General features: G+C 44.5%; 2 protein-coding genes across 3 annotated transcripts in view; one reads left to right on the top strand and one right to left on the bottom strand.

The window, feature by feature from the left end:
* Positions 1–2,126: 2,126 nt before the first annotated feature.
* On the bottom strand, positions 2,127–12,541 carry asrgl1 (asparaginase and isoaspartyl peptidase 1). Of its 2 annotated transcripts, none has more exons than XM_048270324.1 (8): positions 11,958–12,541; positions 11,269–11,341; positions 9,104–9,292; positions 8,712–8,854; positions 7,599–7,753; positions 7,242–7,363; positions 5,051–5,161; positions 2,127–2,503 (listed from the first exon to the last, which is right to left on the bottom strand). In XM_048270324.1, the coding sequence occupies exons 1-8, from the start codon at positions 11,958–11,960 to the stop codon at positions 2,289–2,291; spliced, it is 1,011 nt and encodes a 336-aa protein (XP_048126281.1). In that variant the 5' UTR covers positions 11,961–12,541; the 3' UTR covers positions 2,127–2,288. The 2 variants fall into 2 exon arrangements, with proteins under 2 accessions (XP_048126281.1, XP_048126282.1); XM_048270325.1 differs by having other exon boundaries at positions 12,182–12,541.
* A 149-nt stretch (positions 12,542–12,690) lies between these two features.
* The window catches only part of LOC125311276 (regulating synaptic membrane exocytosis protein 1-like), a 63,171-nt gene continuing 53,755 nt past the window's right edge, over positions 12,691–22,106 (top strand). The window contains exons 1-2 of the mRNA XM_048269173.1: positions 12,691–13,052; positions 18,022–18,096. Of these exons, the coding sequence (XP_048125130.1) occupies positions 12,886–13,052; positions 18,022–18,096 (242 nt within the window). The 5' untranslated portion in view covers positions 12,691–12,885. The remainder of the gene's footprint in view (positions 13,053–18,021; positions 18,097–22,106) is intronic.

The following is a 22,106-nucleotide window of genomic DNA, read 5'->3' as shown; positions in this document are numbered from 1 at the left end:
ATAGCTTAATAGCTTACTGAAGGGGTTTACAAAGACCTCCTCATCAGAGGGTCTTAATGCACTGTTTTGGATTTTGGGTTCAGCAAAACATTTGTTATAATGCATTTATACAAAGGTTTTCTCGTCAGAACAGCATGCATTAGCAAGGTGTAAGCTATAGCTATAGGCTACTATGACTCAAATGTCCTTGACTCTTTAGCTTAGTGGAGCAGGTTAGCTCTACTGTCTCTTTAAAAAAAAAAGAGAGAAGTAGGTGACCTACCCCCATCATCAGTGCAATATTTTGCACACAAATGCACCAGCTGGCTTGGAAAAAAACACGCACAAACAGAGACGACAGACAGGTTCTCTGTGGTGGCAGGTATCTGCAATAAGCCAACAGGCACAGTGCAAATGCATACAGTATACACAAACACATACACACACTATCTCACACACATACATCACAAAGCATGGGTCTGCTGGATGCTGTGTGTGTGTGTGTGTGTGTGCATTTGTTGACACTATAAGCAGCCTCCGGCAACACATCTGCACAGTGCCTTTCCGTCACGTGACAGGTCTCACCTCCAATCATGGGAGAGGATCTCAGCCCTGCGCCCATGCAGTTCTTGAGTCCCCAGTCAGCTCTTTTAACCCCCAGCAGCCCTCACAGACACAAAGGTGGAATCAATGGCAGATAAAAAACTGCAAGGTGTCACAGAGTATTTAGGAAAGAAACAAAAGCACATTCATCACGTCAAGATTTCTCACAGTTGTCCTGTGTCATTTACTTTCCTGAATGTCCAGCAACTTTTTGTTAAAGTTAAAGTTGACTAATTTGTGGATGCTAATATATTTGGCACATTGTGCCATTTCCTTAATTGCCTTGTTCTCTGCATAGTCAACATGTAACACCTGGATGGGTTTGTTAGGGCTCTAAGATTTTCTCATCAAATGTTCTCAGTCAAAAAAGTAAAAAACTTTTTTACTTTAAGGAACAGAAAAACGAACGAATATCCTTTTCATTTTAACATACTTGTGGAGTCAAATATATATTCACAGTTGAGTTTTATTTGTGAGGTAAGTCCACAGAGTCAGTGAATATGGACGCAACAAATTAGTTTCCATGAAATAATGTTCCCAGTCATACCACTTATTACAACCCCAAAACAGATTGTAATAATCTGCAACTTTCTTAAAGTCATATTTAGTTGCAAAAAGGACACAGACAACATATCAAATGTTGAAAATGACAAATTTGACTATAACATATTTTGAAACATGTTGCTGGCATCAAATTCAAAATTAACATATATTTTCCATGAAATAGTCCAAATTTTCATTTTCAACATTTGATATATTGTCTATGTCCTTTTTGCTGATAAATATTGGTTTACGAGACTTGTATATTATCACATTCTGTTTTTATTTGCATTTTACACAATGTCCCAACTTTTTCTGTTTTGGGGTTGTAGATTGGTTTTATGAGTGTGTATAACAAACACTACACTGGCTCTAATACTGTTTGTCTGGCTTCTGCATGGCAGTGTATGTAGTAGGCCTACATACAATGCAGTCATATACAAGTCATACAGTACTGGATATCATAAAAAAACTTTATGTAATGTCACCAAGCAGCATATGGCTGGAACAAGATGTGTAACGGCTCCCACACACAGTTGCGTTCCGTCAACGCATGCCAGTGGGTGTCTGTTGTGACGCAACAGACCCACAATTCAGTTGACATAAGACGGATGACGTAAGCCCATGTAAAATGGACGGGATGCGTCTCCAGCACTGCACCGCACGCAACTGTGTGTGGGAGCCATTACGGCTCCCACACACGGCTAAATCTTAACTGAAGGTCTAGGCCAGTGTTTCTCAAAGTGTGGTCCGCAAGCTATCCCAAGTGGTCTGCAAGCAGACGTGGTAAAATATAATATAGATGAGTTTTTTGCAATATTCAACCAACTTGTATGTAAATCCAAACAGTTCTGCAACACTGCCTATGTAAGCTACGCCAGTTTAAATCATATGACTCCTCTGACACAATAAGCAAGGTGCAAAGACAATAAGCAAAGTGGTTCAGTGAGTAGGCCTACTGTGTAATATACTGTTGAAGTAGGTCTACTGTTTGTTTTTTTAGATTGGTGGTCTGGGAATTTTTTTTTTATTGGTTAAGTGGTCCTTGGTCTGAAAAAGTTTGAGAAACACTGGTCTAGGCAGATCACCGATTGCATTTAATTTTAGACACTGTCAGTGCATAATTTTTCGAACCAACATACTGTAGCGACAACAGAATAAGTGTTTCAAGATGGCTCGCACGCTGATTCGGTGAAGTGTTCTCCGATGTAGAGGCCGTAGTGGAGCTGTTCGTTCTGCACTGCCGCCCATGCCATTTGTAGGCTGCTGAAGCGTGCGGCCCAGTTGCCCTTGGGGTCAACAGTCACCACCCCGCCCAAACCCTGCACCCGCTCCTTCATGTAGGCCAGGCCCAGGTCCGACGCCTCCTCTGCTGACTTCCCTGAGAGAGCAGAACCACAAAGATCCTGGGCGTTACTGTACATTTGCATTTATTCATTTAGCGCTTTTTTTTATCCAAAGCGACTTTACATGTCAATTATATTACAAGGGCTGATTGTCCCTGGAGCAACTTGGGGTTAAGTGCCGCGTTAGAGCAGTAAACAAATAAACACAAACATAAAGAACATAAATGCACATATTTCAATATGTTATTATAGGACTTTGGATTTGGGATATTTTTAGATATGCTCCATCCCTTGGCACTTAATACTTAAGAGTCCCTATCTATCTCCTAGTCCTAGTCTCCTGCCTATCTATTGTGTCTCTGTATCTCTACCCTGCACGACTGCTTATAATCTGGTTACGGTAAGTCCAGACTTGATACACATTCAGTAAATGCAAATCACAAGCACCTTATCCCACAATAAATAACCACATTTTCTTCTTGAATTTCAATTCCCCTCAAGCCCCTCAAAATTATTTCCAACTCCAAGCATATTCCTCCATTTCACCCTCTGCCCTTATCACTGCACAGTGTGTGAAATCTGACCAAATATGACTTGTGTTTGGTCAGATTTCACCCAGTGTGCAGTAAAAGGCCCAGGGTTGAAGCAGGCACCCTGTGATCACAGACCTCTGTGACTTTGATCAAGCCCCCAACGCACGCTCTGACGTCACTGGCCCGTGCACCTGCTGCTCCGCTCATCGCTGGGTCGCTATTTATGTGCTAATGACCGCTGCTGGTTAGCGTCGGCGCCGCCACCGCCACGTAGCTTTTGAGCCCGCTGGCGGAAAAGCTGCTTGACCTGAATATGGCCGACGCTAGAGGTCTGCACTCCCGCGGTAGACCCGCGGGTCCCGACAACTTTTGAAAGCTCTTTGCGGGAGCGGGCGGGATGAGAGAGATGCGTTCGCGGGTGCGGGACAAACCGCTGATTCACTGCACTCCCGCAAATTAAATATGTGCGGAAAATTAAATATGGAAATGATTAAAGTAGTGTTCATAACTATAGTTCAGCTGGATATTCTGTTAGGCAGCATTAAAAAACAGGGTTTAAGCATAAACGAATAGCAGGCCTATAGCCTATATTGTCATTTACGTGGGTTCAATTTGTTCCAGCTGCTCATTGTCAAAACTCTAAATCGAAAGCATGACAGAGGAGGAGGGCACCAGACTAGGCCTATACTTCAGTTGTTAGCCTACATTCAGAACCAAGAAACTTTCTCTTTCTCAGGTGTGTGTGCTCCTTTCGTGAGACAGAAAGAAAAACTGAATAGGCGATCCCTCCTGCATGCGGGCGGGAGCGGGACATCATGTTACAGATGCGGGCGGGAGCGGGACTAAAAATGACACATTAATGCGGGAAGCGGGCGCGAGCGGGACAGAATATTGCCGGAGCGGGCGGGCGTGGGACTGAAAAATCAGTCCCGCGCAGACCTCTAGCCGACGCCGACCTCGGAGCGGTTCAGCAGAGGAGGAAACACTGGGCCGACAAGACAAGGCAAAATCCCTAGACAGCCTGCCAAACACTATAAAACTTGACAATAGCGTCACAGGATGCGTAATGCATTTCATGAAGTTGATGTTTTGTGCACACTTACACACACACACACACACACACACACACACACACACACACACACCAGAAGTAGTACAACACTGTAGGAAGGAATTCATATGCAGTATAATGTCTAAATGGTGTTCCAGCTGTCCGTAAAAATAAAAAAAATCAAGGAATATCCGCACACTAGCTCCCCTTTTCTTCTGTTTATTAGAGTTTACACCATAAGTAACGTTTCGAGCCTCAGCTCTTCATCAGAGCTGTGAATTCACAGACCATCCGTCCGTCAATTATTAACTCCTTCTCCATGCAAAGCATCGGAAGTGACCTGAAGGTGACCGCCAGGTTAGAGAACAGCAAATCCCACATCACAGATAAACTAGTGTTGACTTGGCACCAGCTACACAGGAAGTGGTTTGGCTTTGACACACTATGTGTTGCTGCAAGTCACAAAACGTTTTGCAGCTTGCTGGAGTCTGTAGACTGACTAGTGCCTGGCCTTACTGTCCCCTTGCTGAGAAGACTGTCCACATTTACTTGGTAACACTGACCCACAATGCCTGGCCACCTTGATCCAGGCAAGTGCTTTAGCTTTAGCGCAACAGAAGGAAAACTGTGTTTACACAAACACAACAAGCATGAGGGGGAAGAGTGAGGAGGTCAGACTGACTTTCAGATAGAGCTCAGCAAGACCTTTCGCTTTGTCACCACAGACCTCAGAAGCTTTTAGTGCTCGTGTGTGTACTGTATGTTTGACATGCAGGCAACAGTGACAAACGCAGAAGTTGCTATAATTCGGGTAGTGATGACTGCTGCAAATCTTTTGACTTCTAAATGATGACACACAATGATTATATATACTTCAATATAATATATTATAAACTCACATGCTGGGTACATTTCTGAAACTTAAAATTCTAGTTGCAACAATCAAGTCTTGAGACTGATAGAAATCTAAACTGTACTGTGAGGCCAGATGCCTGTACCTTGCTCCATGTGGAAGAGGATAAGCCTGGAGAGAACGACTTTCATGATGGCTTCCCCGTGGCCTGTCGGAGAGACCGCTCCCACCTTGTTATCGGCGTAGCCTCCACATCCTGTAACAAAGACAGCAGAGATCCCAGCTGTGATTAGGCGTAAGACGGAAGTGCTGTGAGGCGTCATTCTGTTTCTCTGCCACAAGAGGGCAGCCTTTCACTAAGGATCGCTAAAAGTGGTTTGGCAGCCACTGAGCATGTCAGCTAAGGTTTAAGTAATGGCCATGTCTGAAATGGGTTGTTGTGGTCAGAATGTAATGATGCTGCAGATATCTGAGAGAGAGAGAGATAGAGAGAGAGAGAGTTCACTTGGGCTGGGAGCTGGAGGCAGGAAAGGAGTGGCTAAAAAAAGCTTTCTTGTGTAATAAAGTGAGTCAGAGGAAGTAAATGAATGCAAAAGCGGCGCCCTTCAGAGTGTGAGCCCAATGAGTCGGTCAGAGCCTGCGTGCATCTGTGCATACATGCATGTGGGAGTGTGTGTGTGTGTGCCTATGCATCCATGATGTGTATGCCTGTGTGGAAATGTGTGTGAGTGTTTCAACATGTGGGTGTGTTTAAGCATAAATGTACCCATGTGTATGTGTGAATGAGTGAGTGAGTGACTGTGTGTGTGTATGCATCCATCTCTGAATTTGCATGTGTGCAGTGAGTGTGTGATTGTGTGTGTGTGTGTGTGTGTGTATCAACAAATTCCCTTATTAATGTAATGTCAATGTATTCATGTATATATGTGTGCATGCGTGTATGTACAGTATGTATGACTGTGTGTCTGTGTGCAGACGCCTTCCTGTGAATTCACCTCCTCTTCATATACTGGGACACACAGCAAACTAGTGTCCTGATTGGCAGGTGGAGTTGACCAGGCTAATCATTAACCCAGCAGGTAATGATCCCCTGCTACTCGCTGAACATTACACACATTCCTCCACATAAATGGGGGTCAAAGTTCACTGTGCCTTTACTATTAACCTGCGCATACTTTTCGCCCATTTAATTAAAACCCATTCTTCATGCCGAATCCAACCCTAACACATTTAACCCGGCTTCTCTTTTGTCCTGCACAGTTAGCAATGGAGTCGACCAGCACCTCTCTGCTGCTGTGCAGGCCTATTGCCCTCATGCACTAGTCTGTTAAAGTCAATCCTGGTTAAGGGTGAAAGTTATCGAATCAGTGGATCATTGCGCTGTGCCCATGTTCACCACTGAGAAACCTTTGGCCCGGGATTTTACACTGTTCATGTTGTCATTAACAGAGATGGTTTGTGCATTTAGTAACTGATCCACAGACACACACACACATGATCTCGAGTGTTACGAAACAACCATTCAATGTCAGGAGGTATATCAAAGACATTCACATCACAAAACCACTGCTATCCATCTATCAAACATAGCAATGTCACACAGGACACAGCATGGGCTACAGGCTGGAAAGAAAAATAATGTATTGCAATACATCTGGTTGCAGCTTTCAGATTGTGCCTCACTGGCCAGGCAAAGGTGAGAACAGGAATGTGGTCCAGCTCTGATCTGATCTCTATACATCAGCTCACACTGAGAGCCGTGTGTTAGAGGCCCACTCCGTCATGTCCAGATGACAGCTGCTGAGTCATCTGCCCCCACACACACACACACAGACTCTCTCTCTCTCTCTCTCTCTCTCTCTCTCTCATGTGGAGTGCACTGATAAGAGTGACTCCTGATGGGTTCAGAGTGGACGTCAGAGCTTGGAGTTCTTTCAAATATGAATGGCCTGTTTCATAGGCTCACACTCACGGGAGGGACGGGAATCATATGAGTCAATGTATTTACATTAGAATAGCTCACCTAAAGAAATAAAGAGAACACGTGTGGCCACATGCAGTATGGGATACATGTTTTGTGAGACATATTAGTGCAATCAGTACAAATTCAACAACAATTCTAATATATAATGTCTAATATATATTATTTTTGTAGAACTATTTATAATTTACATACTAACACAACATGTTACATAATGATCTTGGGCCCATAATTCCACATGATTATAATGATGCATGTTATCATTTGTGAATTTGAGTATCTATGCAGGGCATGGAAAAATACTGTGTGTAGCAAGAAATACAAGACAAAAGAGGAAAGCACACGTTTGGCTCACCTATGCATGGTGTGTCTCCGACACGACCCTCCATCTTATTGATCATGCCCCCCGTGGAGGTGGCACAGGCGATGTTGCCTTCAGCGTCCACGGCAACCGCACCCACTGTACCCATCTTACCCCTGAGACACACACACACACACACACACACACACACACACACACTTATTAATATGGTACAAATGGCGGCTCAAGATATCTTTTTAAAAGGACCTATTTCTGATCACGCTCAAAGTTAAATTGAACTAAAGTAATTTGTGGTGAATTTAAAACAAACAACGTGGCAACACTTGTATTCCCTGCCTTCAGTAAGCAGTGAAGTTAGTGAAGTAACTTGTGAAAAGCTACAGCCCTCACATTTGACACTCCACTGGGTTGGCATCTGGTGCCAGGTTCTTCTTCCAGCGCATCCTGGCATAGTCTGTGATGAGAGACTCCTCTGGCACCTCGGGGATGCCCATAGCCCTGGCAAACTGCGATGCCCCTTCAGCTGTCAGACACAGGTGGTTGGTCTAAAGACAAGAGGACCACAGACAGAGTGCGAGTGAAGGAGCCCATTGAGTTCCTGCAGAGAGGCCACACCACAACTCCCATAAACACAGCAGTTACATTTAACTCGAGGATTTGTTCTATAGACCCTTTCAACAATAAAAACAAAAACAATGCTTGAACGTTCTATTTGGTTCCCAATCTACTTCCTCTGCATTAAGATAACATATGGAATGTTAAAACGGAAGCCTTGTGGGGCCAACTATGATGCTGATAATGGAACTCTCTTGAAAGGGCCTATATATTTTTCTATTTTTTCTATTCTAGTTTTCTTTCTATTTCTGTTGTTTCACAGGTTTTGCTATTGGCATCATCCGGTTCTCTCAAAGGATATACATTCATTTCCCTAACTCTACGCAAAGACAGAAAAACCTCTGCTACTGTAGATGATGACAATAAAAACAGATAGAGACCGTTTAGTGTTTGTGTTACGTATCCCAACTACTCATACGTGTTCATTAAAAAAGACCCCAGGAACTTCTTTACGGTAATATGAAATAAACACATCTCTAAACTGCACTTTCGACGGTAAAATCTGTGACGTTTTACGGGCCCCAATTTAATTGTCGGGGAAAGTGGACATTGTCACTCAGTGCGCAAAGTATCTTCTGCATGACCTAAAGCGATCATGTGGCATGTGGGAGGACTGAGCTGACCCACCAATGTTTATGCTTAGGATCTTGCTTATGGGCTTAAATTAGCAAACAGATTTACCCCGGTTATTAAATTAGCTTTAGTTAGACTTTTGACTTTGACTTGTCATTGACATTACGGCTCCATGACTGTGTGGGTACTGAGACTTGCAAGAATATAAAATTGATGGGTAGTGCTACTTCTACCACCTCCCTCTTAGTCACATACAGCATGTGTGAGTGTGTGTGTGTGTGTGTGTGTGTGTGTGTGTGTGTGCACATGTGTTACCTTGTCCATGACCATCCTGGCAAGCTGCACGGGGTTAGCCACCCGCCTGACGGCCGACACAGCTCCGCTTGCCAGCGTGCGTCCGTCCATGACGATGGCGTCCATCTCCACTTCACCCTTCACGTTCAGCACAGACCCCCGGCCTGCACGTCAAAGGCAAGCACCGAGTCATTACTCACAGTGTGTGAATGAGAGGAGAGAGAGAGAGAGAGAGAGAGAGAGAGAGAGAGAGAGAGAGAGAGAGAGAGAGAGAGAGAGAGAGAAAGAGGGTGGGGGGCAGAGAGGGAGAGAGGCAGATGACGTGTGTTGTTACAGGAAAGGGAGAATGTGCCTTCTAATGTGAACACAGTGTGTGTGTGTGTGTGTGTGTGCCTGCACAGCAGCATGCTCACCTGCGTTGTAAGAAGGGTTGTTCTCCAGCATGGTCACTGCCTCCACCACAGCGTCCATGGCACTGCCACCGGCCCTGAGGACGCTATAGCCCCCCCTGGCTGCCTCCCTCACACCTGCACAGGACACCTCAGCCCGCTCTTTAGGAATGTGCCCGGCCCCTCCATGGACCGCGATCACTGGCAACATGGCTAATGAGAGAGATGGAGACAGAGTGCTTGCCTATTAAAGTTTTGCTAATCAAATGTTGCCTCAGCTGACACTGAGCTTTCATAACCCAACCTAAAAGGATCAATAAAGTATCTATCTATCTATCTATCTAGCTATCTATCCATCTATCTAAAAAAAACTCTCAGAGCTTGAGACAGTTACAGGTAAAGATGTGATCTTTGTTTCATGCGCACTTCCTTTGGGATCAGCAACAGTCTCCTTGTTGTAGACTTCTAGCTTGGCTCGACCGACTTTCAACTCCCTTTCTGCCTGCAGTCTTTTCAGAGTACGGCGTTGGACCTCCAGTTCTTTTCTTTGAGTTTCCTCCAGCTCTTGTATCAACTCTCTTTGTTTGTGTTATTTGAGCATCATCTCATACTCAGCTTCTTTTGCTGCCAATTCTGCTGCTGCTTCTGTTTGTTTGGCCGCCATTAATGATGTCACCAGATATGTTGTCATTTACCAAGGAGGCAGCAGATCCATAGACAGAAAATGCATTATCATGGCTAGGCAAGTCATGAAGGCGGTATCTGTTATCTCTCTCATTAAACTCACTTTCAGTGTCTAGCATTCTATAAGCAATTCTGATAATATCTGTTGTTACTGATTCACATGTAACAACTCGTCTTGTTAATTCAATAGATGGTGCCATGAGCCTTTTTATGTCAGAGTATACTTGCATTATGTTTTCTCTACCTCCCTTGAGTTCATCAATGAGTGGCCCCAGCTGATTCTTTGGCATGTATGACTTCAGTTGTTGGTTTTGCTGTGCGTGCTTGAATCTTCCACTTTTCATAAATAGCGAGTAGCCTTGTCTTGGCCTCTTCATCTTGAAGTGCAGTCATCTTCTCTGTGGGATTTTGTGTATATTCAGAGCGTCCAAGATCCTCTGGTGGCTCATCATCTCTCTGAAGTTGTACCTGGTGATCATTCAGACTTTGTTTTGTTTGCATTACTTGCCTCCATAGTAGTCTTTCAGATGATTCTGCGTCTGGATGAGGCATTTTCTGCAAGTCCTCTGTTCCATGCTGGACACAAGCCATCTGTTCTTCCAACTCCTTTACAGCCAGGGCCCAGGGGCAACCATTGAAATGCAGTGCCGTGTTTATGATTGTGGTTACGCATTCTTGAATTTCCCCTGGGGATCAATAAAGTATCTATCTATCTATCTATCTATATGGTTCATGTTATGCTTAGCTTAAGGAGAACGAATCATTGTAGACTCACTAATTCGATTCTACAAAGGCAAAGTACCTAGCCTAGATACAGTAGGCCAGCACTATTTGGCCAGCTCCAAACTGTAGGCGAGTGAGTGCAGGGCAGGCTGATCTTGTAACCTAAATGACGACAGCATAACTCCACCACCTCCTTGTCCTTGTTGCCTTTATGATTTCCTAATAACTTTCTTATACTAAATAAGAAAAGTAAACACTGACATGCCCTCTCTCTCTCTCGTGCGTGCGTGCGCTCTAAGTAGCCTACGTTCCAAATTATGTTTTATAGGCTAGTAAGGTAGGCTAACGTTCAAGTGAGATCTGCTGCATGAAGGAGAGTGAGAGGAAACCCGTGTGCTGCTTTTATATTTGATAAATAGGTCCATCTCATCTCATCTCATCTCACAGTTTCAAGGCACGATCCGAATAATTGTTTCATATTTGTTAGTCAACTTTGCAAACTACATTCGGGGCTACACTCAAAACATTCGGGGCTGAAGCCCCGGCAAAATCGGCTGGCGACGCTTATTTGATGCTACGTTGGCCTAAATGTGCATGCATTCATGCAGAATCGAGCAATTATGTCGCTGACACTACTGTAAACAGCTCAGGCAACAAAATAAGCTACACACTGTTTGCTGTCAGACATACGAATCACTATAACGCCACGCACTGTTGGCGTAAACAAATGTAAAACAACGCTGAGCAATACAAAATGCAGTGAATCACATATCAGCGCTTACCAATACTGATATGATTCTCCCCGATCAGCAGCAGCTGCTTCCTACAAAGATCCTGCAGGTGGTGGTGGTAGCACTACAGGAAAAACCATGGGAAAAACAGACATCTGACTTGATTTTCATACGTCACGTGAACGTCATTTACAAATGTGTCAAAATAAAAGCCCTTTTCGGTTGGGATTTAAAAATATAATTGATTTGAGTCCATTTACGTTCAGGTAAACCGTAGCCTATCAATTAAGTCATTTCACGGAGGTCACCCTTCCTTTAGTCATGAATAGTCAATTTAACGCCATTAACAGTACTGACTCAAAGCGCTTTGATTTCTTTTTACATTTTCCCAGCCATCCAACCATAATGCAGCCTAACTTTTAAGCATTTAATCTTAAATCCAATGAAATTATCACATTCATGAAAAATATTACAGATACCCGGGCTGCCCTTTAGGCTAGACTATTTGTTGATCCTCATAAAATTAAATAACTAGTTATAAAGCACACACATAAAATGTTTTTCTTTTAAGATAGTTTGCATCCAAAATATATGCCCAGGTGATAACTGTTAAATGAAATATAAAAAATATATTAAAATACAGGACATTTCAGTTGGATGTGTTAAAGTAAGTCACGATTATGTTTTTTTTTTTAAATCCATAGCGATCATTCTTAGCGTCTGAGTTAACAAATGCTGACCATGGTCCTGAAACGAAGTGATCCGCTTAATCGTTCACTTTGATTTCGCACGCTTTGATCAAACTGTGTTGACCCCCCTTTATTATCTTGGTATACTTTACACTGACAAGTTCAATCTAACACGACGAACAGGTGACTTTGAACATTACTACTGCCTTACAGAGACGGAACTAGCCCTGCCTAGGACAAGCACTGATCCATGACCCTGTGAACGAAACACATACACAGCCATTAATGAATATTAGCCATATCCTTTGAGTCCACCTTCTACTGGACCCTGGCACGGTACAGACTGGCACTTAAAGCACGGCACCGCGCTCATGCACGAGCTCGGCGGGTGGAAGATGCGTGGAGCGGGTGGTGGTAGATGGGAGGTGCGTCGCCAGCTCGCTACGATTGGAGAGAGCAAAGAGGAGCCTATGTGCACGTCTGGTGAGCCCCCATTCTCAAATGAGAGTGCGCGTCTCCGCACAGAGGAGGTGCGCGCTTGAGGGGCTGCGGTCCCATTGACTGTTCCGTCTCCTCCCAGCGGCAGCAGCAGCAGCAGCAGCCCCGAAAACAGGGAGCTCTGCTCGGACTCCGCCTCGCCCTCACGCTCTGAAGAGTCCAAGCTCTGGGAATCGGTGGCAGGAACATCTCTCGGTTGTGGACAATAACAAGTCTCCTTCATCGAATGACAGCCTCAAGTGCAGTAATGGGCTACCCATAACTGGAGGTGGAGGGTAGAGGCGGGCGGGCGGGGGGTGGGGGGAGAGTGAGAGGAGAAAAAGCCGAATAGGAAGAGAAGCACAACCGTGGGTGCCCGCAACCATGAAAGGGTCGCAACGCTTGCGAGAGCCGCCGATTTCCCTATGGACTATGTCGTGAACAGTGGGCTAGATCGCTGGGATTTTTGTCAATAATACGACCCACCAAGGAGGGGTAAAATATGTCCGCCTCGGTGGGGCCCCGCGGCGGCCCTCGCCCACCCACAAGGCAGCCTTCGATGCCAGAGATGCCGGACCTCAGCCACCTTACGGAGGAGGAGAGGAAAATTATTATGGCTGTGCTAGTTCGGCAGAAGGAGGAAGAGGAGAAGGAGGAAGCCATGTTAAAGTAAGAGGAGATCATTTGCTCTCAGGCAGTGGGGAGATGTTACAGCCTGTACTGCCGACTGTCTATGACTGAGGTGTTGCTGTATCCACAGGACAAGCTTGGACGGGTGCACCCAGTTGAAAGTGTGTGTGTGTGTTTAGTGTGTGTGTGTATTGGTTTACCTACAGTATATGCACACTTAACAACTGCACCTGGTGCTGCACTGTCCCCCTCTTTCCTCTTCTCCTTCTCCCCACCTCCTTCCCTCTCCTCGTATGTGAATGTTTTGCAAAATTATATATTCTATGTTAGCATATCTTAAAGCATAAATCCTTACCCATGTTACCAGTTGTTATCGGAGGCTTGTCTTGGGGAGGTTACGAGTCCCCGTCAAGTTTAGGTAACTCGGTGGCATGCGTGTGTTATCCCATGTGCGTGTCCCAATTGTGATGTTGAGCGTGCCCGGCTAGACCCGTCGTGAAAAAATAGTTCTTCATAGCTTGTAGTGTGTCACAGCGAGAGTGCTACCGCTGCCACTGCTGAGGTGAATGGGGTAGCGTGAGAAATCAGACCGGGCAGTGACGGCACAGGTGCAACTCAGAGGAAAGGGGTGTGTCATCCTAAGAGATACTATATCGGTTTGTTGAGAATCGAGGCGTTATCAGCTCGGTTGAGTTCTCATAATAGCTCCTATAACCCAGTAGGCTATAGGGCACGCGTTCCATATTCTTAAAACCCACCTTGCCTACTTATCCATTCAACTCAAGTCAATACAAACGTTCCCCTAAAATACCGTACCAGTAAATCTACTCTATATTGTCTACTAAAGATAATAATTTAAGCCTTACATCCACCAACAGTAGGCTATGCTTTTACACCCTAGAGCAACAACATTGTAGCAACCGGAAGATACAGTATAGCCTATATGGATTCCGTTGCAGGTCTCCATAGTGCCCCAATTCTCATTTGATTCAAAATTCTTTGATAGGCTAGTTTGGGGTGTGGTTGAAAATGTACCAACTGGTGGTCTGCTAGCAATTCGTCATCTCTTCTCTATTATGCCATCTCTTTGTCTTACGGATGTTATTTCTCACAGAATAAATTACCTGATCACTTTCCAGGTTGGCTTCTGTATATGCCTATACTGTAGGCCTACGTACAGGTGCACATAGAACGCCTATAAGGTTTGATGTTGCTGCACCTGCCGTCTTAGTCATTCCTTATACTGGTGGCTTGTCATCGTCGTGACCACTGGATAATTCTAATTCAGGCAGTTCTTCCTTCCCTCAGACGGATGGGAACTGCAAATAGACCGGATGACCGGAGTTCGGTAGCCTGCTGTGATCTCGTGCGATAACCGTAGCCAGCTGGATGTCCTAGTATCGAAAAGTAGCCTACAGTAGTCTCACGTATGACGACGAGTCATCATATGAGATCAGTGTGGTTATTGCTTATCGTTCACGAATATTCAGATTGGGATGTGAGACACAGCACACAGCAAAGACAGAACATATATCACCCTCATCAGAGTAACCTATATCACGCTGTTCTCTGTGTGTGTCACCTATAGAGTCTCTACAGAGAATCTTAAGCATTGCAATTTTGGAGAAGACTAGCGTCTAACGTCATGTCCACACAGTGGGTACCTGGCTTTGCATTTTTGAAGCTGAACGCGAAACTAAAAACTACTTATTTAATATTTCATAGTGATTAATATTCCCCAATATACTCTATGCGGATGATTATTCGTATTGGAGACCAATCTGAGATTGGGGAAAAGTTGGTTGATCTAGCCTACCAGGATTTCTAGGGCTTAGGACAGTTATTTTAACATTTTATATCGTCGGCTACATCTTGAGGTTCAGACACTATAGCACTATACCTTATGTAGGCTATTCCATTTATGTCCCCATTTTCCTAGGCTCATATTTAATGCACATTCCGCTAATGTTATTTTCTCATACCAGCTAGAACGGAAATCTATTACTCTCTTACCCTAGCCACTCAATCTTTATTGAACCATCATCAGCACGTAAGGCGTATGCCTTACCGTTCCGCACGGCTCACGAGTGGGCTGGAATTCTGGGACACACTGTTCCATCTCATCTGGGTTTTGTGGGTTACAGTAGCTTCTGTGGGGTAGCAGCCCGGCATTCAAATATAGACCCTATGATCTACAATAACTAGCCATATACCCAACTTTATGCAGATTTTCTCGGTTCAGGTAGGCTATAGCTGATCATCTGATACATGTTGTATGTTTATAGCCTGAATGTGTACTGGCAATACTGATATTGTGCTTTTTTGGGAAACAGAAACTTTGCAGATTGTTCAGTGTGTGATTTCCCACCTTCTGTTGCCTGCTGGGGTGACAGAGGAGACAGCCACCTGATCAGCGGGAGACTGAGGCTGGTGTCAACAGTACAGAGTTAATCCTGCTCCTCTCTCTCTATCTCTCCGATTCTCTCTCCTTTTCTCTCTCTCCTATTCCCTTTCTCTGTCAGTCTCTCACACATGCTCTCTTCCTGTTTCTCCATTTTCAGTCTTTTCCTTTTTTCTATCTGGCTACCCCTATTGTTCTTGCTTTCTATCCCTCTCTTCTTTTCTTTTCTTTTCTTTTCTACTCTATCGGTTTCTTTCTCTTTAAAAAAAAAACTGTGTGGGAAAACATCATTAAACAAGGGAAACCCCAGGGCTTGGTAGGGCTCTGTCCTCTCCTCTATTCCCCCTGTGCCAATCTTTGGGAATCGGTGCTGCAGAGATGCAGCTCTTGAGTACAGCAGCTCTGGATGAACCGGTGTCAATCACATTTACTGTAGGCTGGCCGGCAGTCTGTGCCATCGCTGAAACAAGTTCCAGGCTTGTCAATCCAACTATCCTAAAGTCAATACAGTGCAAACGTGATGCATTTACTGTGTGAGATCTAATCTACTACAATTACTTGACTTGTGTCCTTGTGCAAGCTTCCTCTTGTTGCTCAGGTGGTGGTTGTTGGTCAGGGGCTTATTCTCACAGAAGACAAAATACCTCATCTGTAGTGAGCCCCTTTGGAGACAAAATAATCTCTTAAATGAATATAATAGTATACTAGTCGCAGTTGCTTAGTCTTAGTATACTTGTAGTTGATATTATATATTGTCTATTTTTCGTGGTCCGCCATGAGCCGCGGGTCCATGAGACCAGGGTCTTCTCCATTGTGCGCCATTCACCTCTCCCCCATGGGCTGCATGGAAGGCTGGTTAAGGAGACACTGTGCACGCTTTGGTACAGTAGAGAGACAGGACAGCTCAGCCTTGACTCAGCCGTGTGTGCTGACGGGTGTTTTGGAGTTATGCTGAAGCTCCACTGAACCATGAAGCTCATATCATTTCACTGATGAGCTTTTCGCAGGCTGCCCAAAGACGAATGGAAGGCCTGCGCCTTTCAGTGTGTGTTCAAGGGAGTTACAGTTTAGTCATACTCCTAAACATATACATGTAGTTGTGTAGAGCCAGTTAGACACAATTTTTTTGCATGATGCCGTTGATGTTTTATTTAAATGACCGCTTTATCACAGTCTTTATTTGGTTTGAGTCTTTGTGTTATTGTATTTCATTCACACACACACACACACACACACACACACACACACACAAACATACTCAATTAGCATGAGTAAATTTCCATAAATGCTGTCGGAGAATGACATCTCTCAAAACACCTTTCATTCAGGTTGTTCCACTGATCTGTAGTCTCTTCCCTGGGAAACACTGCGGGTTCTCTGAGATGTTTCTCTCTGATCACCATTATCACAGAAGAATGTAAAATAAAATATAAAAAAAATGATTTGATGATACAAATATAGACACAGATACAGGTGAGCTGTGAATAGTGATGGAGGGGAGGGCAGTGCATTACACTTCTAAGAGGCCTCCTGGTTGTCTTATGTGACACTTTGAATTTTGAGTTAAGTAGTGTGCCCTCCACCTGTACCTTACATCATAAGGGGGGGGGGGACAAACTACGCTCTGGATCTAGAGACAAAGGCCAAATTAGATAGATAGATAGATAGATAGATAGATAGATACTTTATTGATCCCAAAGGGGAAATTCAAGGTTGCAAATTGGGCTGCTAGGGATCAATATGCTTATTTAATAATCTGGGAATCAGTTCTCGGGTGCAGCCTGGGTTAGAATGTAGGGTTAGAACATTCCATTGCTCTGACTAAAAGTTTTACATCAGCCACTTATCTCAGGGAACACTAATTTAATATTGATAAAGCAGTATGTCATCAGAACCCTTTGAATGGTAGCGCTGTTTTGCTGTGTCATGTTTACGGTGCTGTGTTTTGCTGTGTTATGTTTACGGTGAGGTTAACCATAGGGATCACTCTATACGACACGCAGTTAGCTTAAAAGTAATTGCTCTCAGTACACTAACGTTATACAGTATAATTCACCAGTAAAGCAGAGTAATTGGGTATTGTGCGGCTTGAAAGCGGAGACAGCTCTGTAAAATTATTTTAAGAGTGAACAGTGACATTCTTTATGACCCAAGAACATGCTTTCATGCACACTGCTGTAAATGAGTGATCACAATTGGGCTCATTATAAGCCAAATGTGCTAATTTTTGCTGGGTGTGCTATAAATATGAGTATATGGGTCATCCCCTGTGAAGATCAATGGTGCTCCTTGGGTGCTCCTTGTTGGTGCCCCCCCCTCCCCCACCTTTCTTATGCAGCCCTTGCCACTTAATCTACTAAACCCCTCATCTACTGCTCTTTTACCCCCATAAATGCACAAATAGGCTGACACCAGACATAATTTCACTGCATTTCTTACATCCAGTAACTATATGCATGTGACAATAAACTTCCTTGTATCCTTGTATGTCAACTGAAGTTCAACAGACCACTAGGAATTACCATGTGGCTCTAACGCTGTGGTTGTGTTTGTGTTTGTGTGTGCATGCGTACGCGCGTGTGTGTGTGTGTGTGTGTATTTTTGTAGAGAGGAAAAGCCTGTGCAAGTCAAACAAGTGAACCTGGTTGGACAGAAGAAACCTCCCCAGCAAAATGACATCAGGTAAGCCCAATGTTTACTGAGAAGCTTCCCTTTGCTGTTTTCCATTGGGTTTGGTCATACCTGGCGCGACTTCAATCTTCTGTACACATGATGAGTATGGTGAAACCATGTGTTTTTGTGTACCGATAGCTACGACTGGAGTAAGCTTGTACCCCTCAATGTATGAGAGCAGACCAGGGAGTAGAGCTGATAGCCAGAGTATAGGCCTAAATGAGGGTGGTATGGTAGAATAGTTGTGTAATGGTACCTACCTACTACAGACTTTATATTCTGGGTTCATCCATAAATGTGTCTGTTTGCCTACCTTACATCAGTGAAGTTGTTAATGGACTAGGATGCCCTAAATGCTGAGGCTTCCCCCAAGTCAGACTTAAGCGTTGACATGTGCTCGAGTGATGTGACCTTAAAAGCAGAATGTGCATGGGGCCAAGTGCCGTGTGGACTGTAGATCATCTGTAAAATGCAAAATAAAAGAAAGACACAATGTGCATCCAGCGGTCTTATTTTAGTCCTCGTCTTACGCGTGGTGGTATTTAGAGGCTCACCTAACTGCTCAGTGTGTGATTTTTCTTCCCCTCCTGCTCGACTTTTACTGTCGAAGCCCGTTGTTTGTTTACATATTTAAGTCTCCACCATTGCACTCTGCTGCTCTTTGTGTGAACACTGTGAATAAAAACGCCTCTTTCACAGTAATATTATTCTGTCCTCACCGAAGGAAGAACAAAAAAAAACACACACACACACACACACACACACACACACACACACACACTTAATGAAGTAAATAAATGAAATAAAATAAAACTAAAAAATAAACAAAACAAATACGGTCTCCTCCAGCACAGTTCCAGAGGGCTGCTTTGGTGAGAGTGAAAATTATGCCACTTTGAAATATTCACGTGTGGCAGCAGCGTCAGCAGCAGGCCCTGGATTGGAGGGGGGGGGGGTATCAGGGGGTGGTTAAGTCAACTAGTGGCACTGCCTGAGACCCATAAGCAAAGGCAGCGGAGGTTAGCGGGGTAGAGATGGTGTGTGTGTGTGTGTGTGTGTGTGTGTGTGTGTGTGTGTAACGACTAGGCTTCTCACAAAACAGGCCCTGCACAGTTCTAGCCCTACAGACACCCACGTATTGAACACATGTCATTATACTCATACTTCATATTCACAATCTCAGATTTTTCAGTAAGGAGATCTACGCTTATGGAAATGGTGTGTTTGGTAAGGGGTCGCTGACCAGAGTGCTGAAATGCCTGAGAGGCTTTGAGCTAGCAACCCTAGCAGACCCCCTTGATGACTTCATTCTTGATGAATAAGGAGGTTATAGTGGAATGTTAATGGCATAACAGACAGAACACAAGATGCTGCCTTACATTAATAGGGAGCCACAACGCTTATCATCAAGAAGACTCTCCGTGATCTCCGAGACCATCCATATCGAGTAATGTTTTGATGTTTTTCCACAAAAGACAAATCACTGGTCCATCCAGAAGCAGGACTGGGAGGCCCTGGGCTGGGGATGGAGAGTGAGGGTGAGTGCAGTGGGACGGTCAGTGGGAGAGAGGGAGAGGGAGAGGGAGAGGGTCTGGGAGGCCATCAGCGGGGGGATTTCAGAGGCTTTGGATTAGAGGCCACAAGGGCATCTGCTTGAGGGAATTTTCCCAGGGTGATGTTGTGCCACTGAGATGCTTGTAGTAGCCTGCTGACCCAAAGATACACACACCCACACACACACACATGTGCACGCACACATGCACACACACACACACACACACACACACACACACACACACACACACACACGACACACAAACACACACACACACACACACACAACACACACACACACACACACACACACACACACACACATACACACACACACACATACACACAAATCAGTCTTGTAGATGTAAAAGGCTTAATGCATCAAGACCGCAACAGCACATTAAAAAACAAACAGCTTTTTGGTTCTGTATGTGTAAAACGTGGCTTGACTGTTAGCAGGCTCGGTAGCTCACTGTAGCCTAGCCACTATTTGCCCTGCTTGCTTCCTGGTTTGTAATGCTGCTGTTAGGGCCAGAGGAGGTCTCTCTCTCTCTCTCTCTCTCTGTGTGTGTGTGTGTGTGTGTGTGTGTGTGTGTGTGTGTGTGTGGAAGGAAATCATGTTCCATTCCCCCCTTTAAATGGCTGAGATCACTGGCAAGGGAGTGAGTGAGTGAGTGAGAGAGAGAGGAGGCTCATGGGGTAGGAGGCCAGTGCTGTTTTTGCAGAACGCGTCGGATTGTGAACGGATGGATTGTTTACCAAGAAAAAATCAGATGAAGATGTTCCAACTGGAATTTCACTTCCACTGCTCACTCTGAGTTGAACAGCAAAGCTAATAATTATCCTATCAGAGAGAGAGAGAGGGAAGGAGAGAGAGAGTGTGAGAGAGAGAGAGAGAGAGAGATGTAGGGAGAGAGGGAGACAGAGAGGAAGAGTGGGGGAGGGTGACAGAGAGAGGGAGAAAGAGGAAATAAATTAATATATAAATAATTAAATAAACAAACAAACAAGCCCAAAAAGCGGTCAAGGCTTTTAATAGCGCCTCAGCCCATACATTAGTGCAACCATGAGAGGATGCGCCTTCCCAAAGCCATGTGTTCCCACCCACCAGGCCTGCACTGTGCCTGTGTGTGTGTGTGTGTGTGTGTGTGTGTGTGTTGTGTGTGTGTGTGTGTGTGTGTGTGTGTGTGTGTGTGTGTGTGTGTGTGTCAAAGAGAGAGAGAGAGAGAGAGAGAGAGAGAGAGAGAGAGAGAGAGAGAGTGTTTGTGTATGTTTGTGTGTGTGTGTTTTATTTTTATGTGTATATTTCTGTAAGAGACAGAAAGATCGAAATCATAGCCACACACACACACACACACACACACACACACACACACACACACACACACACACACACACACACACACACACACACACACACACACACACACACACACAAACACACATACACACACTGTTCTTTGTTTATTTGTTTATGTTCTCATCCTCATCTGGTCCTATTCCTAACACATCCCTGTAATACAGTAATCATTAGCATCCATGTTTCTTTCAATTGGACCTTTGCTTCAGCTCTGTTACTCTTCGCACAAATCTACACATCTTTGCCCTCTCTCTCTCTCTCTCTCTCTCTCTCTCTCTCTTTTTTCTCTCTCTCTCTCTCTTTTTGCTTGCTATCCGTGTTGTAAATAGGTGTGCTGGCAGGGAGTCAGAGTGCATTTGTCTGAGGTATTTTTAAACACAGCGTCTCGTGTCGGCAGCAGTACAAATGTTTATCTCGGCCAGGGACATGCGATCAATGCCCCCTGGTTTGTCTTGACTAAGGGTGTGCGTGTGTGTGTGTGTGTTTGTGAGTGTGTGTGTGTGTGTGTGTGTGTGTGTGTGTGTGTGTGTGTGTGTGTGTGTGTGTACGACTAGGCTTCTCACAAAACAGGCCCTGCACAGTTCTAGCCCTACAGACACCCACATATTGAACACATGTCATTATACTCATACTTCTTATTCACAATCTCAGATTTTTCAGTAAGGAGATCTATGCTTATGGAAATGGTGTGTTTGGTAAGGGGTCGCTGACCAGAGTGCTGAAATGCCTGAGAGGCTTTGAGCTAGCAACCCTAGCAGACCCCCTTGATGACTTCATTCTTGATGAATAAGGAGGTTATAGTGGAATGTTAATGGCATAACAGACAGAACACAACAAGACGCTGCCTTACATTAATAGGGAGCCACAACGCTTATCATCAAGAAGACTGTGTGTGAGTATGTACAGTATGTTTTTGCATTGCTATCATGGTAGTGTGACTACAACTGAATGTTCAGGAATTACTTTAAACACACACACACACACACACACACACACACACACACACACACACACACACAGACACACACAGGTATGGGGTATTCTACTGTAATTGCTGACCCATGAAAAGACCCAACACCCACCGTGTTGACATACTTTCCCAATA

This window comes from Alosa alosa, chromosome 18 (assembly GCF_017589495.1).
Source record: "Alosa alosa isolate M-15738 ecotype Scorff River chromosome 18, AALO_Geno_1.1, whole genome shotgun sequence".
In the NCBI taxonomy this organism is placed as follows: Eukaryota; Metazoa; Chordata; class Actinopteri; order Clupeiformes; family Clupeidae; genus Alosa; species Alosa alosa.
Note: the sequence above shows the minus strand (reverse complement) of the source record. Positions and strands in the feature narration are given on the sequence as shown.